This window comes from Panthera leo (genome assembly GCF_018350215.1).
Source record: "Panthera leo isolate Ple1 chromosome Y unlocalized genomic scaffold, P.leo_Ple1_pat1.1 chrY_random_Un_scaffold_84, whole genome shotgun sequence".
NCBI lineage: Eukaryota > Metazoa > Chordata > Mammalia > Carnivora > Felidae > Panthera > Panthera leo.
In genome coordinates this window covers 32,959-47,631 of record NW_024962238.1, presented here as the reverse complement: position 1 = coordinate 47,631, position 14,673 = coordinate 32,959, and the positions used below count along the sequence as shown (strand labels likewise).

The 14,673-nt window shown below is 41.9% G+C and overlaps 1 protein-coding gene across 2 annotated transcripts in view; it reads left to right on the top strand.

Moving 5' to 3' along the window:
- Window positions 1–2,850: 2,850 nt before the first annotated feature.
- LOC122212874 (gamma-taxilin-like) overlaps window positions 2,851–14,673 on the top strand; it is a 40,628-nt gene continuing 28,805 nt past the window's right edge. Inside the window, exons 1-2 of one of the 2 annotated variants that reach the window (XM_042926850.1) lie at window positions 2,851–3,212; window positions 14,267–14,570. In XM_042926850.1, coding sequence (XP_042782784.1) covers window positions 14,282–14,570 — 289 coding nt within the window. In that variant the 5' untranslated portion in view covers window positions 2,851–3,212; window positions 14,267–14,281. The remainder of the gene's footprint in view (window positions 3,213–14,266; window positions 14,571–14,673) is intronic. The other variant, XM_042926851.1, reaches the window with a different exon arrangement.

Below are 14,673 nucleotides of genomic sequence, written 5' to 3'. Positions count from 1 at the left end.
TAAATAAATTCTGGAAAGTGGCATTAAATAGGATCAACACATTAAAAACTAATTGCATTTTTATAAATTAGAAATAAATAGTCCAAAAATGGAATTAAGAAAACATTCCATTTACAGGAGCAGCAAAAAGAATAAAATATATAGGAATGTATTTAACCAAAGATGTGCAAGATTTGTACATTGAAACTATAAAATATTGTTGAAAGAAATTTTAAAAGGACCTTAAAACAAGTACAAAGACTTCTGTGCTCATGTATGAAAGGACTGAAGACTGCTCATTAACAGGTGGCCTACAGATGATCCAAACAGATCTGCCACTTCAAAGCAATCCCTTTCAAAGCATCTCTTGGCTTTTTGTTGTTGTGTTTTGTTTTGTTTTGTTTTTAACCTGTGCTTATTTTGTTTTCCTAGAAACGCACAGGGGGATTCTAAAATTCACACGGACTTACAAGGGACCCATAAAACCAAATCAATCTTGAAACCATACGACTTATACTTCCAAATTTCAAAATGTACGACAAAATCAAATAGAGTATGGTAACGGCGTATAAATACACATAGAGAGATCAATAATAAAATTTAGAGACAGAAATAAACAGTCACACATATGGTTAGAAGGAATGTCAAAACCACTTAATGGGGGAAAATAGTCTCTTCCACAAATGGTGCTAGGATGAGTTATCAACAAATAAAAGTATGAAGTTGGACTCCATGATACACCATATACGAAAACTATTAAAAACGGTGTAAGTTCATGAACATAAGAATTTAAACTCGAAAACTTTTCAGAGAAAACATAGCCATAAATCACCATATTCTAGGACTGGGCAGTGGTTTCTGAGATATGAGATCAAAGTACAAGTGCAAAATAAAATTTACGTGCAAATAAGTTAACTGGGTTTCATCAATAGCAAAAACCTTTGTGGGGTGTTACTGTGCACCGAAGAAAAAGTTCTCAGACACTTAGACTGAGTGAACATGCAGGGCTGCCTCAGCCAGCGAAAACAGTAGCTGCGGCTAACTGCACATAGCTTTTATTTCTTATTTTATCAGATACGAGTATTAAAGAGTACCAAAGTATAGGACGAGAAAACAAAGGATCGTCTGATGTTTATGTGAAAAACACGCAGGGAGTACGTGCATCTCCAATGAGTGCCAGCAAGTTACAACCAATTTTGTACCTAACTATCCTTTGGGGGATCATGGGGCTCTATTCTGATAATGCTATCGCATCCAAGAGCCTTGAGACCAGAACACTGCTGACGTTTCAGCAATTCCCCATTTACCCTTCAGGACTTAGAATACATTCGCTAGAAATAACTCAACAGTGGAGCAAAAGAAATCATGAAGAAAGTGCAAAGGTAACTCACAGAATGGAGGAAAATATTTGTAAACCCTATCTGATATGGGCTTATATCCGGCATGTGTGCATAAGTCTCACATCTCCACGATAAAAGACAACCCATTTTTAAAATGGCAAAAGATCTTAAGAGACCCTTCCTCCAGAAGGCCAGCCAATAAGCACAGGAGAAGATGATAAATATCATTAAACATGTGGAAGCACAAGTCAAAAGTATAACAGGGTACCACTGGATGTCTATAATCAGACGAATGAATACTAGGAAGATGTTGGTGAGAATGTGGATGAATATGTCGCCTAGTGGGAACATAAAATTGTGCAACTGCTGTGGAAAACACTTTTGTCACTTCCTTAATAAGTTAAACATATAACTACTATATAATCCAGCAATTTCCTTCTTAAGTATACACCCAAAAGAACTGAAAACAGATGGTCACACAAATATTTGTACAGAAATGTCCATGGCAGCCCTATTCACAATTGACAAAAATTGAAAACAATACAAATATTCATCCACAGATGAATGGATAGAGAATATGTGGTAAATCCAAGGAATATAATGAGCCCTAGAAAGAATGAAGAACTCATGGATACTACAATCTTGAAGTCAAAAGAAATCAATTGCTAGGGTGAAGGGAAAATGTGAGGTGGTTGTTAGTGAGCATGGTGCGTGTGCGTGTGCGTGCGTGTGTGTGTGTGTGTGTGTGCGTGTGCGTGTGTGAAGGTGACAAAAATATTTTGGATTTATATAGTAATGATCACACACCTTTATGGATATGATAAAAATTACCAATTGCATACTTAAAAATGGGAGAATTTGATGTAGTGAATTATACCTTTTTTAAAAAGTCTTAATTCTTGGAGCTCTGATTGTATGAGATGGAAACATGTATCAAATGTATCAGGAACCCTCAGAGCAACATTTCATATTAACAACAACAAAGGAAAGCTATTCAGCAAACCAAGTTTATTGTAAATGTAATCAATGAAACAGATGATGGACACAGTAGAATTTATTCAGGAAATACTAAAGGCCAACTATTTGCGGAGCTTTGTTCTGGAAGCCCGGGTTGGTCAGCAATCCCTCAACAAGACAAGAGCCCTATCTCCCAATAAGCTGTAACTGGTAAATGACAGTCAAAGTTCTGCTGGCAGGGCAGGCTCTGGGCAAGTGTTGGAGAGCAGACAAATCATGAAAGCCAACAGTCTTCCACTTTTTGAGAAGTGTGAGGACACCTTAGGTTAATCCAACTAAAACACAAGTGTATGGCTGCCTTCACTCAACGCTGATCTATTATTACATTCCCAAACACTGGAATACCTCTTAAGTTCTTCGGATACCTTCCATAAGCAGGACCTTTTCCTCGGAAAACTACAAATCCCAGAAGGCTGCCGGCGCAGCCCAGTGGGCACGCTCACTTTTTCAGAGCCCCGAATTACGCTGTGGGCTTGGGAGCTACAGCGACGCAGCTTGCTCGGAGTGCCAGTTCCAGTTCGATCCGGAGGCTCTACCCCGGACTTGGCAACGCCTCACGGCCTTTACTGAAACTTTGGCCCCAAAGAGCGACAGCGTAGCCTTTAACATTCCCCATCCTGCCCGACTTCCTCCCCTCTAAGGACAACCTCCTCCGGTCACGTGAAATACCTCTCGTGCGTGACTGGTTGCCGAGGTACAGAACCTAAAAGCTACGTTTTGGAAGCTTCCGTGCTGCTGGTTAAATGGCACATTTTGGCTGCTTGCGTCAATCCTTCGCGACTCAGGTGAAACTGGTAGTGCTGAAAGAGGCACCCACCATCCTCAGTTAGGTCACTGGGGGAAATGCCTGGCTTGCCACCGACTACAAGGTAAAAGGTGAGGAAGAATACTGTTTTTTACGTGTTGGCTGTTAGCGCTTGTTTGGTAACCTTTGCCACGAGACGAACATTTGGCTTTGTTTCCTCCCGGGCGATGACCGTGGGAGCGAGTGTGTGTTTTTACCTGTGTGTAGGACTAAATGGGGTGGGGAAGACCGCTAGGGCTTGGGGGCGCTTGGCTGAGAAGGAAGGGCAGGGGGCGCAGCCCTATCTGAAGGCCAGGTGCGGGTGAGCCAGGTGTGACAGCCACGTGCGAATGTCGCTGCGGGGGCCTTGGAGCCTGGTGATCTTGCTCCCAGTGCTCCCCGCGCTGGGCACCACAGTCGGGAGACGGGACTGAGGTCAGTAGCTAGCCCTGGGGCTTTGGTGGGTGCACAGAGTTGCTCTGGATGCGCCCTGGCGGAACTAGCGAGCTATTGCGTAGTTCGGTAATGGCGCGGAGGCGCTGGCTACGCTGCGTCTCCTTTTCCTGCTCTGCCTTTCCTTTCCGCCGCCACACAGGCTGGTCCGTTGCTGTGAAGTAGCTGGTATGGGCGCGTGGTTCCTGAACCTTGGCTCTTGGCATCGCCCGTTTGGCGACACGCGGGGGCAGCGATGCCGAGGTGATGCCAGAGGACTTCAGTCCGACACAATTGGGCAGGATCGTCGTGTAACAACTTGTCTTTCTAACTTACGTTTTTCTTCCTTTCTCTCTTTTTTTTCTGTGCTTTGAGTGGCTTACCCCTGCCTGGCCTTTGCTGTCTCAATGTGGGACACATTCTAGAAAATTTCCGTTATTTTACTTACGGCAAGGAGTTTTCACTCCCTGGATACAAAAAAGTGGAGACCTCCTTAAGAATGGGAGAATCCACTAGTTCTGCGATCGGTTTGTAGAATCGGGGAACGGTCACGCGACGCCTGCGGATGCGCTCCTTAACGGTATGCTGTTTTCGGTATGCTGTTTTCGCAGCCCTGTTGCCGAGAATTGCAGACGAGGGCTTTGGAAATCCCGTTTCTTTTCCCATCACTTGAACATGTTAAAACATTCACTCCTGTATGAAATCATGAAATAATATTTTTCTAACATGTTTAATGAATTTCAGAAGGTCAAGTTTATAATTGAGCAAAGTGTCAAGAACTAGCTTTTTGGGGTCTGTTTCCAATGTTAGGTATTTTCAGGTATCAGTACAATGGGTTGCTAACTTCTCAGGGTCCACCCGACCCCGCCCCCAACTTCTCACTCTCCACACAAGAAAGATGTGCAGGAAAGATCCAGTATGTGCAGCACTGAAAGCGAAGTCGCAGATTCGAGCTAGAAATTCAAAATTGTCACTTTGTGTGGCAGTGATTTTAGAGATCCTTCCCCCAGGGAGAACTCTGATTAAAATTGTAACATAAGTTCTGCTTTATGCTCCTTCGGATGAGGATAGAAAGTGGTTGGATTAGGAACAGGGGTTTATTCAATTAGTGTTTTTAATGACCAGATTAGAAAGGTTAAGGTAATGACCCTTTGTGTTAATAGTTGGACATGAATAGTCTGAAAATGATAGCGTCTCAGCGGATTCATTTTTGTCTACCAACTGTACAGTTCTCTGCTTATGCTTTTCTGGGCATTTTTCTAGTTTTGATTTCTCATTTAACTGGGATTGAAACGTTAACAGGATAAGGTATTCATTTTGAATTTCTTTTCTTTCTTTTCTTTTTCTTTCTTTTCTTTTTCTTTCTTTTCTTTTCTTTTCTTTTCTTTTCTTTTCTTTTCTTTCTTTTCATTTCAAGTTGGGTGAATATCTGCTATCTGCAGAAGTCACTTTTAGGTACATTCTTTAATTTTTAAACTTTCTCACTGACTTGGGAAAAAAAATACTTCTCAAGGTAAACCTCTTTTCCTCTTTTTTCCCCTATATTTTCAGGAAGCAGAAATAATGTGTAATTATTCGGTTATTTTTTAAATTTGGGGCAGTTAAAACACAAGTGACTCCCTTGTTCCTCTGTTGAGACGATGGCTTTGATTGGGTTCTGTTATTACACAGTTACCTGTTTTTCCCTTGTTGTGTTTATCAGTGCTTATATATTTTGGGGTTCTGTTGGATGTATGTAAAGTTGTAATTGTTAATTTTTGTGGATTGACATTTTTGTCAAAATATGATGCTTTTGCCTTTTGTAACAATTTTTGCCTGAAAGCCGATTCTCATTTTAGCATTGCCCCTCTACCTTTCCTTTAGTTACTGTTTTTATGAAGTATCCTTTCCCCATGCTTTCATTTTCATACTGTTTGTGTCCTTGTATCTGAGTCTATTGTAGAAGACGGTTAGTTGGACTCTTCATTTTTAAAATCCATGTGTCGTACTTGGCCCCTTAATTAGAGAGTTTACTCCATTTACATTGAACGTAATTACTAACCGGGATGAATTTACTTCTGCTAACTATTTATTTATTTATTTATTTATTTATTTATTTATTTATTTATTTATTTATGTATGTATGTATTTATTTATTTCTGCGTTTTATTATTTATTTATTTATTTATTTATTTATTTATTTCTGCTATTTTTTGTTTGGTATGAGTCTTTTTTCCTTCTGTTACTGCCTTCTTCTGTGTTTGTGTTTTTTTGTAGTGTAGAATTTTTTTTCCTCATTTCTTTTTGTGTATATTGGTTAGTTTTATAGTTGTTTTCTGGGTATTACAATTGGCCCCTTCAGTTTATAACGAATGAATTTGACTTACTACCAAGTTTGTTTCAGTAGTATACTGAAAGTCTGTTCATATACAGTTTTGCCATCTTCTTTGTTGTATTGTCTTAGATTACATCTTTATAGATGAAACATTTTTATTTTTGTTTGTAGTGTGTCTTTTAATCACCTAGGGGAAAAAAGAAGTTAAGAACAAAAATACAGTAATACTGGCTTTTGTGTTTATCTTACGTAGGTACCTTTAGTAGTTTATTGTTTTGTATGGCTTTGAGTTGATGTGTACTATCCTTTCATTTCTGTCTCATTTTCAAATGTCTCAAATCTGATCTTCATTTTCATTTTTTGTAGTGTGGGTCTGGTAATAAAGTATTCTCTCCTTCTCTTTTGCTTTGAATTTATTATCTCATTTACTTTTATTGAAGTGTGGTTGATGTACAATATTATATTATTTTCAGGCATACAGCATACTGATTCAGCATATTAATACATTATGAAATGATCGACAAACACAATTGCTCCACTTACCATTTGTCACCACCCCCCCAGCTTTTGTTTGTCTGGAGATGTTTAATGCCCTCTTTTGTTTTGAAGGACAGACTTTGAATTTATCGTATCTTAAGTTTGTTGAGCTCCTTGTATGTGTAGATTACTAGTTTTTATCAGATACGAGAAATTTTTTCACTTCTTATTGTCTCTTAGTGGCTGTTATTTTCTTCAAATATTTTTTTCTGCTCTTCTGTATTCACTTCCTCTTTAACTCCCATCATGTGTGTGCTGGTATGCCTACAGGTCTCTTAAGCATGTTGATTCTTTTCATTCTTCTTTCTCACACTTTTTCGTACGGTTTCTCACACTGTACCATTTCAGTTGACCTGACTTCCAGTGTACTGATTTTACTGCCTGCTAAAAACTCTGCTGTTGAATCTCTTTTTCATGAGTTTTTCATTTCAGTTACTGTACTTTTTGGGTCTGGAATTTCTGTTTGTGGTTCTTTTTCTGACTTTTATTTACTGTTGCTGTTATTTTGTACATACATTGTTTTCCCGATTTAGCACTTTGTCCATATAAATTTTATTTTATTTTTTTTATGTTTATTTTTGAGAGAGAGAGAGAGAGAGAGAGGGAGAGAGAGAGAGAGAGAGACAGACAGACCATGAGCAGGGCAGAGGCAGAGAGAAGGAGACTCAGAATCTGAAGCAGGCTCCAGACACCGAGGAGTCAGCCCAGAACCTGACGCGGGGCTTGAACCCATGACCTGAGGTCATGACCTGAGCTGAAGCTGGCCGCTCGACTGACTGAGCCACCCAAGCACCCCACACATTTTATTATTTTTAAAACGTTCTCAGTAACATATTTACACCAGCACGTAATTCAAAACATGCATGTAATTAGTTCAACACCAAGGTTTCCTAAGGGACATTTTCTCTTACTTTGTTTTATTCCTGTGATTTGCCCATAGTTCCGTGTTTCTTTGCACACACTATAATTTTTTGTTGGCAACTAAGTGTGGCGAATGTTACTATCAAACAAAAGCAAATTCTGATTTGGTAAGAAGACACCTTATTTAAAGAGACCGGTGCAATATGGAGAACATTCTGATTGTAGAAATCTGAAAGTATCTCAGTCAGAGAGTGGCTTTTCTTTTATTGGGAGGGTAAGCAAGATTAGTAAAAACTTTTTCAGGGGAAATGAGCAAGCAAAGAAAGTGAGCATGTGGCATGATGGGCTGTGTGTCTCAGCTCTTACTTGGGGTGACTTCTTAATAGGGGGAATAATCTGTATTTTAGTGCTTACTCATGGGTAAGCCTGAAATTAGGGGTGTGTGGAATGGAAAGAAGGCTGACTAAACTTTGGTCAAGAGAAGGCAGTGAGTAAGAAATGCGCAGTTGTGAGTACTGAACTGTGGATACCAGAATCTTTCCCCCACTAGCTAGGGTTCTTGCTGCTTGTGATAGATTATAGTTGTTTGTTCAGTTAACTTTTTATGGTTTCTTTATGGAGAGCTGTTTTGCAAAAATAATATATACTTTGTATGGTCTTGGAAGTCATCTGTTTTAGATAATGATATGAAAGATACTTCCTTGAAAGCTGGGAGTGACAAAAACAAAAACCAAACTCAGTCTTTACAAGTGGGTTTCATTTAGGGAACTCCGTTAACGCTTGGCTAGGCCATTTAAAACTTGCCTTAGCGCATACTTCCTCCTTGAACACAGCAAGATGTAAAACCTTAGGATCTTTAAGGTCTTTTCTGAGCATATCCTGCTCTTACATATGTCTGGGCTTCTGGATTCTCTGGTATACCTGGAGGCTTTTCAAAGCTCTGTTCCGTCTATCTTTCTTCTCCAACCTTCTCATTTTTAGGTTGTTTGCCTTACCTGTTATTCTTAGCCCAGAATGGTGGCTGTGGCTGTTACTACAGCTTTGGCACTCGGAGGCTATACCAGCCCAAGGGAGTTCGTTTTGAGAGTAGCAGAATAAAGGCTCCTTTGGAGCCACTGTATGGGTCAAAACCCATCATCAGTGCTCTTAAGAACAAGGTTTCTATTAGCCACTCTGCCACCGGCAGACGACACCAGGAATGCTAGCCGCTTTCAAGCTGTGGTTAGTGTATGTTAGGCAGGTAATTATAAAGTCACTCTGTCCTCTTACAGATGTGCAGTAGCTGCTTTCTTCATTTAGCCCTCCCCTGGTGGGTGTGTTGATTATATTCCAGACTTCTAAGGAAAAAAAAAAAAAAAGGGAATTTGGACAGTTTTGGGGAGCTTAATCATTGCCTTAGTGTAGGAATGGTTTTATGGAAAACCTGCCTCATTATTTTCAGTCATGTCCCTCCCTCTTGCATAAGCTTAATTTTGTAAGGTGGTGGTATCCAGATAACACACTTAGTTAATTTTTTTTTTTTTTAACTTGGTTAGGTGAAATAGCTCCTAATGAATTATCTATAGTTAGCATACAATTGTGATTGTCTAGAGTTATCTGTAGACTATCTAGAATTGATACATAATTGTATAATTGACAGTGCAAATGACAGACCTTGCTTCAGGGACGCTTGTTGTTTATGTAAAGTAGAGTTTAAAGTAATGTCCCAAATAAATTCCTTTTCCTCCTTTTTCTTCTTACCTCTCCTTTTCCCCATGGTCCCAATATGATTATAAGTACCTTTCAGATAATCAAATGGGTGTGACTGTATTTAAAACATCTAAAGCATATACCAATTTAACGTTGGTATTCAGCAGCATTAAAGAGAGTAGATACAGATACTAGGTGACCTTTAGTATCCATTCAGACCCAGAGATTATACTTTTGTGGTTTTATCCATGTCCTAGTTGAATTTATGTTGGTAGTTACGACCGTGTAAATTCTGCTCTTTGATGGAAAAGATTTACCAGATAACCAATGTGGTCTCCCTGTGCTACCACAATACTTTTGTTAATGTTTATGGTCTTGGGAATTGATTTTAATTCTGTTTCCAGAATGCCCCTCCCGTCTTCCCACTTTCCACCGCTTAACCTGCTGTAAGCAATATTTACTTGTTATGATGACATTTTTTCCACTTCTGTAAGGTAGACTGGTGTGGTGGGGAATAAGAGCTTCTAGAATTTATGCCATAGAACATCATTTCTTCTTTAAGAAATGTTGTTGTGTTAACATGTGGTAAGAGAAAAAAATTTCTGAAACCTGTGGGTATATTATCCTGCAGAAGGAACTCCCCACTTATGATTAAGTAGTGTGCTGAGATGGGGAGATTGTTCTGGATTATTTGGGTAGGTGGGCTCGGTGTAAACACAAGCATCCTTATAATAGGAAAACAGGAGTGTGAGACTCAGAGAAGGAGATGTGGGCAGGTATCAGAGAGAGATCTGAAGAATCTGCTGCAGACTTTGAAGGTGGAGAAAGGAGTGGTCTCTAGAACTTGGAAAAGGTGTGAAAACAATCTCCTTGAGAGCCTCGAGAAGGAGGCCTGAGAGCTTCTGATCTTCATAACTGTAAGATGATAAATGTGAATTTTTAATGCATTAGGTTGATAGTAACTTGTTAACAACAGTAATAAGAAGCTAACATAGCATGCATCTTACAGAATTCCTCATTCACAAATTATTACAGTAGTTCCGCAGTGGGCCAGCAGTTTATATTCATCATAGCAAATTTTCTCACAACTCTATAAGGTAGGTACTGTCCATCCAGTTTACAGATGAGGTAACAAGTGTTTAGCTCTCACCATGGCTGCACAGGATGTGGTAAGTGCTATGTTAAAATATCGGGCTCTTTTGGCTCTAAGACCATTATCTGTTCCATATGTCTCATGCTCTCTCTTATTAGCACAGTCCTCAGTTGTTAAGGGTACAAAGGGCAAAGCCTTCTTGCTGAGTGTGAGCAAATGTTGGTGGCAAGTAAATGAGTAATAGTTTTACTAAATGAAAATAAATTTAATTAAGGGTGGGATGTGATTAGGAAGTGTCAGAAATCTCGTGAGATCTAGAGACCAGGTGGATTGTGAACCGTCTAGGCTTCATACCTGTGGTTTCACTCATCTGAGCCCCACCTGGACGTTAGATACAGATTTGGAGGTATGGGTGCACTGGAATTCTCGGAAAAAGCACCTCAAAGTGTAACTTAGGTAAATTACAGGTTGACCATTGTTTGAAGTGTGAAGTAGAGAGACCCATTCATTGTAAGTTCTGTTGAAGAAAGTCCACAATTGTGTGTTAACAAATGCTAAAGTGGTCTGGGACAGTAGGACAAATAAAAAAAGCATTGATGTTTCAAAATGGCATGATGATTGGTCCACATGGAGCTGGAGAAAGGTGGCTTCAGAAAATTGGGACACAGATGCAGTCAAATTGTCATGAGCTGTCTGGCTGGAAGGCACATTCAGCAGTGTGTCCAGTCCAAGGAGCTCTTCCTTCCCCCCCACCCCCAGCACCCCTTCGCCTAACCCGTTCCTGCCTCAGTGCGTACATTTTGGTAACTGCCGCAAAAATATCTCCGGTATTTCCAGGAGATACATCTTTACCTTTTGTCCGGTCATCCCCTACTTGTGGCAGTCCTTTTGTCCAGAAAGGTTAGGTACTTCAGGGCTGAGGTAAGTTGTATAAACGGCACAGAGATGCATTCTCTCCTCTTTGACCGGTGTGGACTATCACCCTAGGGATATCCCTTGGGCATTGTACTCAACAATGTACGCCATCATCCTTGTGATCTAGGACCATGTCAGTCCCACAAGAGACTCCAGGTAGCTGATGCAACGTTTGAGTCCTCTAGGCCCCATTTGGTACCTGGAGGGTGTTCCCCCTGGGTGACTCGGTTTTACTGTCGGGGGAATGAGGCAAGCATCAGCCTAAGAATGCTATGGTCAGGATTCTTTGAATTTCTTCTGCCGCATTGGCCCCGATGATGATTACCCGGGAGGAGACAGAGGGGATGATCCCTTTCTGGGGGCAGCTGCATTCACTGGCCCAACTCGCATTTCCAAGGTGTGTAGATAAGGACAAGGTGGGGAGGTAATATTAGGAACCCAGCATGGAGCCCATTGTGGGGCTTGCACTCATGACCCTGAGATGAAGAAGACCTGCGCTGAGACCAGGAAGTTGGAGGCTTAACTGACTGAGCTACCCTGGCACCTGTTGGGAATCTTGTTGAGATGGCTTTTGAGGGGCAGTCCTAACTCCCAGTAATACTACGTGCCTATGGATGATGGGGGAACGTGGGTGGTACAAGGGGTACCTGGACTGTCGCTGCATTCTTAGTGGGTCTTTGATAAGAGGTGTGCCACTGTCAGATCACAGGTCATCTGTAGGAGGTGATCACAGGATCGATTAGGGCAAGGGCTTCGTTGCTGTGGTGAGAGTCAGCTGATCAGAGTGGAGTGGCAACCCCACAACCTGAAAAGGAGGTAGCCGTGGGGTACCCGAGACCAGTAGCCCTGGCAATAGTTCAAAGGTCAGCGGTACTCAAACTTCCAGCAGGAGGTACACTCAGTGCCCTGTGTGCTGTGGCCTTCCCAATCTGGAGACAACTGGGTCAACTCTCAGCCTGTGTCACAAGCCTAGCATACAATGGTAACGTCTGCATCAGAAACAGAATGTTTTACTTTGTGCCCAGTCTACGATGGTGGTGTACATGTTGCCATGATCCGTGCAGTCGGTGAGCGTAATTCAGCCTGTAGCAAAGGCGGCAGTCCGGGTGGTGCAGGCTTGATCCGCAGCTTGCTTTCACTCTCACCATGGGCATCTACGTGAATAACCCAGATGATTCATTTAGTGGGTTTGATTGATTTCCCCATTTCGTGGTGCTAAAGAGGAGGTCCTTAATCTACCAGTCTGTCTTTTTTTTCTAAGTTGAAGACCAAGTAGTGAGCCGTAACAAGTCTTACCGGGGAGAGATAAGGTATAGGCCAGAGCAGCAGAGCAGCAGGAGTTACCTTGAATTCACTCCGCCTAACGCAGCAGCCATGTCCATTCTTGGTTCTTCATAATTTGTGCTGAGGCAAAACAGCGAGCACAGCCAGCTGCGGCCATTCGGCTTCATTGTAACCAGGTCACCGGGTAAACTGGAGATTTGGAGAGGAAACCGGAATTTGGAGAGCCCCTCTGAATCCCACTGGGCCAGTGGCTTTGCTTCAGGCAACAGACCTCCAGAATGACAGCAAACACTTCTTTGTGTAAAGTAGAGGTGGGACTTGGCTGACTAAGTCCTCGAGTCGGCCATTTCAGTTTGTTACATGAAACCTGTTGGGCTTTTCCTACATTGTTAGTCTTAAAAACTGAGTTCACCCACCCCGAAAGGAGAATATCAGGCCAGAGAGTCAGGAGAGCATCTTGGAATAAGTCTTCAGCGTTTGCAGGAGCCCAGGGACAAGATAATTGGTGCTTTTCAAAAGGATGCACCGGGTATGTGAGGTAGGCTTGCCCATTGCTTGCCTTATCACAGAGACTTGTAACATAAAGGAGTCATTAGGATTTGTGGACGCCAAAAGCACTTATTTGTGGGTTTCCCAAATGACAGAATCCCCACTGGCAGCATATTACGCTTTATATCCGATGTATACATGTATTTGTAGAGTAATCTGAAGCATACATTCAGATTAGGGCAGCGCAGTAACAGTACATTGAATAAGCCCATGGCTGATTGTCTCACTTCCTTGATCTGTGAAGTGTGCCCCAAATGCCATCGGTGGAACAGACTCAGATGGGGGCAGTGACTTCAGTAGCTGTTTCCAAACAGAGACATAAAAGTTTGAGTCCCTCTGTTGTCCACGGTACACCAGCATGCTGGGATGCATGCGTATGGCCTTTGGCTTCCGTTGGGGGATGGGGAATCCTTACTCCCGACCCTAGCCATCCTCCTCCTTAAGGTGGCTAAAGTCAGGGTACACAGGAAGAAATCAGAGGACGTGAAGAGGGAGAGGGTGGCCCCACATCAGTACACAAGACATGTTTCCACTTGCTTTTGAACGGCGTAGGCAGGCTGTTGATAACTTTGCTTTCACACGTTAGCTCTCACTTCTACATGAAGGCCAGGCGGATGCCAGAACTTTTGAAAAGCCTGTATCATCATCTCATTTCCCAGTTTCTCTCTCCTCTAGCTTTTCTGTCTCTCTCGCTTCCTTTTTCCTGATTGTTGTTCCATACACCCAGCCGCTGAAGTCAATACTTGTGGCTGGGATGTTTGTATCCAGAGCATCCTGGGAAGCTACCTCAGTCTTGGGACAGCTCTCCCCAAAGTAAAACAGAGGCAAACCTACGTACACGGTTCTCAGAGACCTGCCAGAAAGGGTTGACTGGGACCACGATCCTTTGAAAATAATGTCTGCGTTGTTCCCTCTGGCACTAAGAGTGTGGGCTGCCGCCTCCATGGTCACTGTTGACGTAGGGTATAGGGAATGGTTGGTGGGAAGTTTAAAATCCCACAGTGCTCTCTCCTGCTGCAAGACAGCTGCTTTTTCATTCGCTCAGCCTTCCGTTTGGGTTATAAGTTTTATTTTGTGTTTGTGTTGTAAGTTTTGAGAAGGTCCCAGAGTTCTGCAGAAGTTGATTCTGGTGGATTCTGCCAGCATGTTACTTGCTGGAGGGACAGAGCCTCGGGGTTTTCTATTCTACCATTATGGTAGTCCTTCCCAACTCTTTGCCTCCTTTGATTCTAACTGGCATTGCTATTTTGCAAACAACTGTGAAAGGAGGGGGGAAAAAAACTGTGAAATGATGATGGGCCCACTGATTGTACCACATACGAAAAGTACACAGTATGTTTAGACATGAGCAATGTAGGATGGAAAACTGTATTCTTATGCACTGCATAGTTCCCCTTCCTTCACTACAATTGATTTAGCCCCTTCCATGGCCCTTTTTAAAATTTCTTTTTCCCCCTCTTCATTCTTTCTAGCTTGTGAGTGGCACGATGGATGAATCTAGAATTTGCAGGCTAGGCGTAAAAGCAGATAGGTTGTGTGACTCTCAGTCGAACGATACTCTTCAGCACCAAGACTCAAATTGTGCTGGCGCAAGTAGCAGGCATTCCTTGCAAGAGGATGAAGACAGTAACTTTATAAGAAAGAACAGGAATTTGGTGAACCCAGTGTACTGCACGCAAGAGTCAAGAATGGAGCCTCCTGGGCCAGATGGTGGAAGAGATCCTTCTGATGATCAGCAAGATGCACAGTGCAACAGGAACAAAGGAAAAACCTTAGGTAATAATTTCTGCTCAGTGCTTGGACATTTTCACACGCTACTCATTTTACCTAGCCTTTCTGCAGCACAGGTAATGACAGAACATAGTCTGTTTTAAGTCTG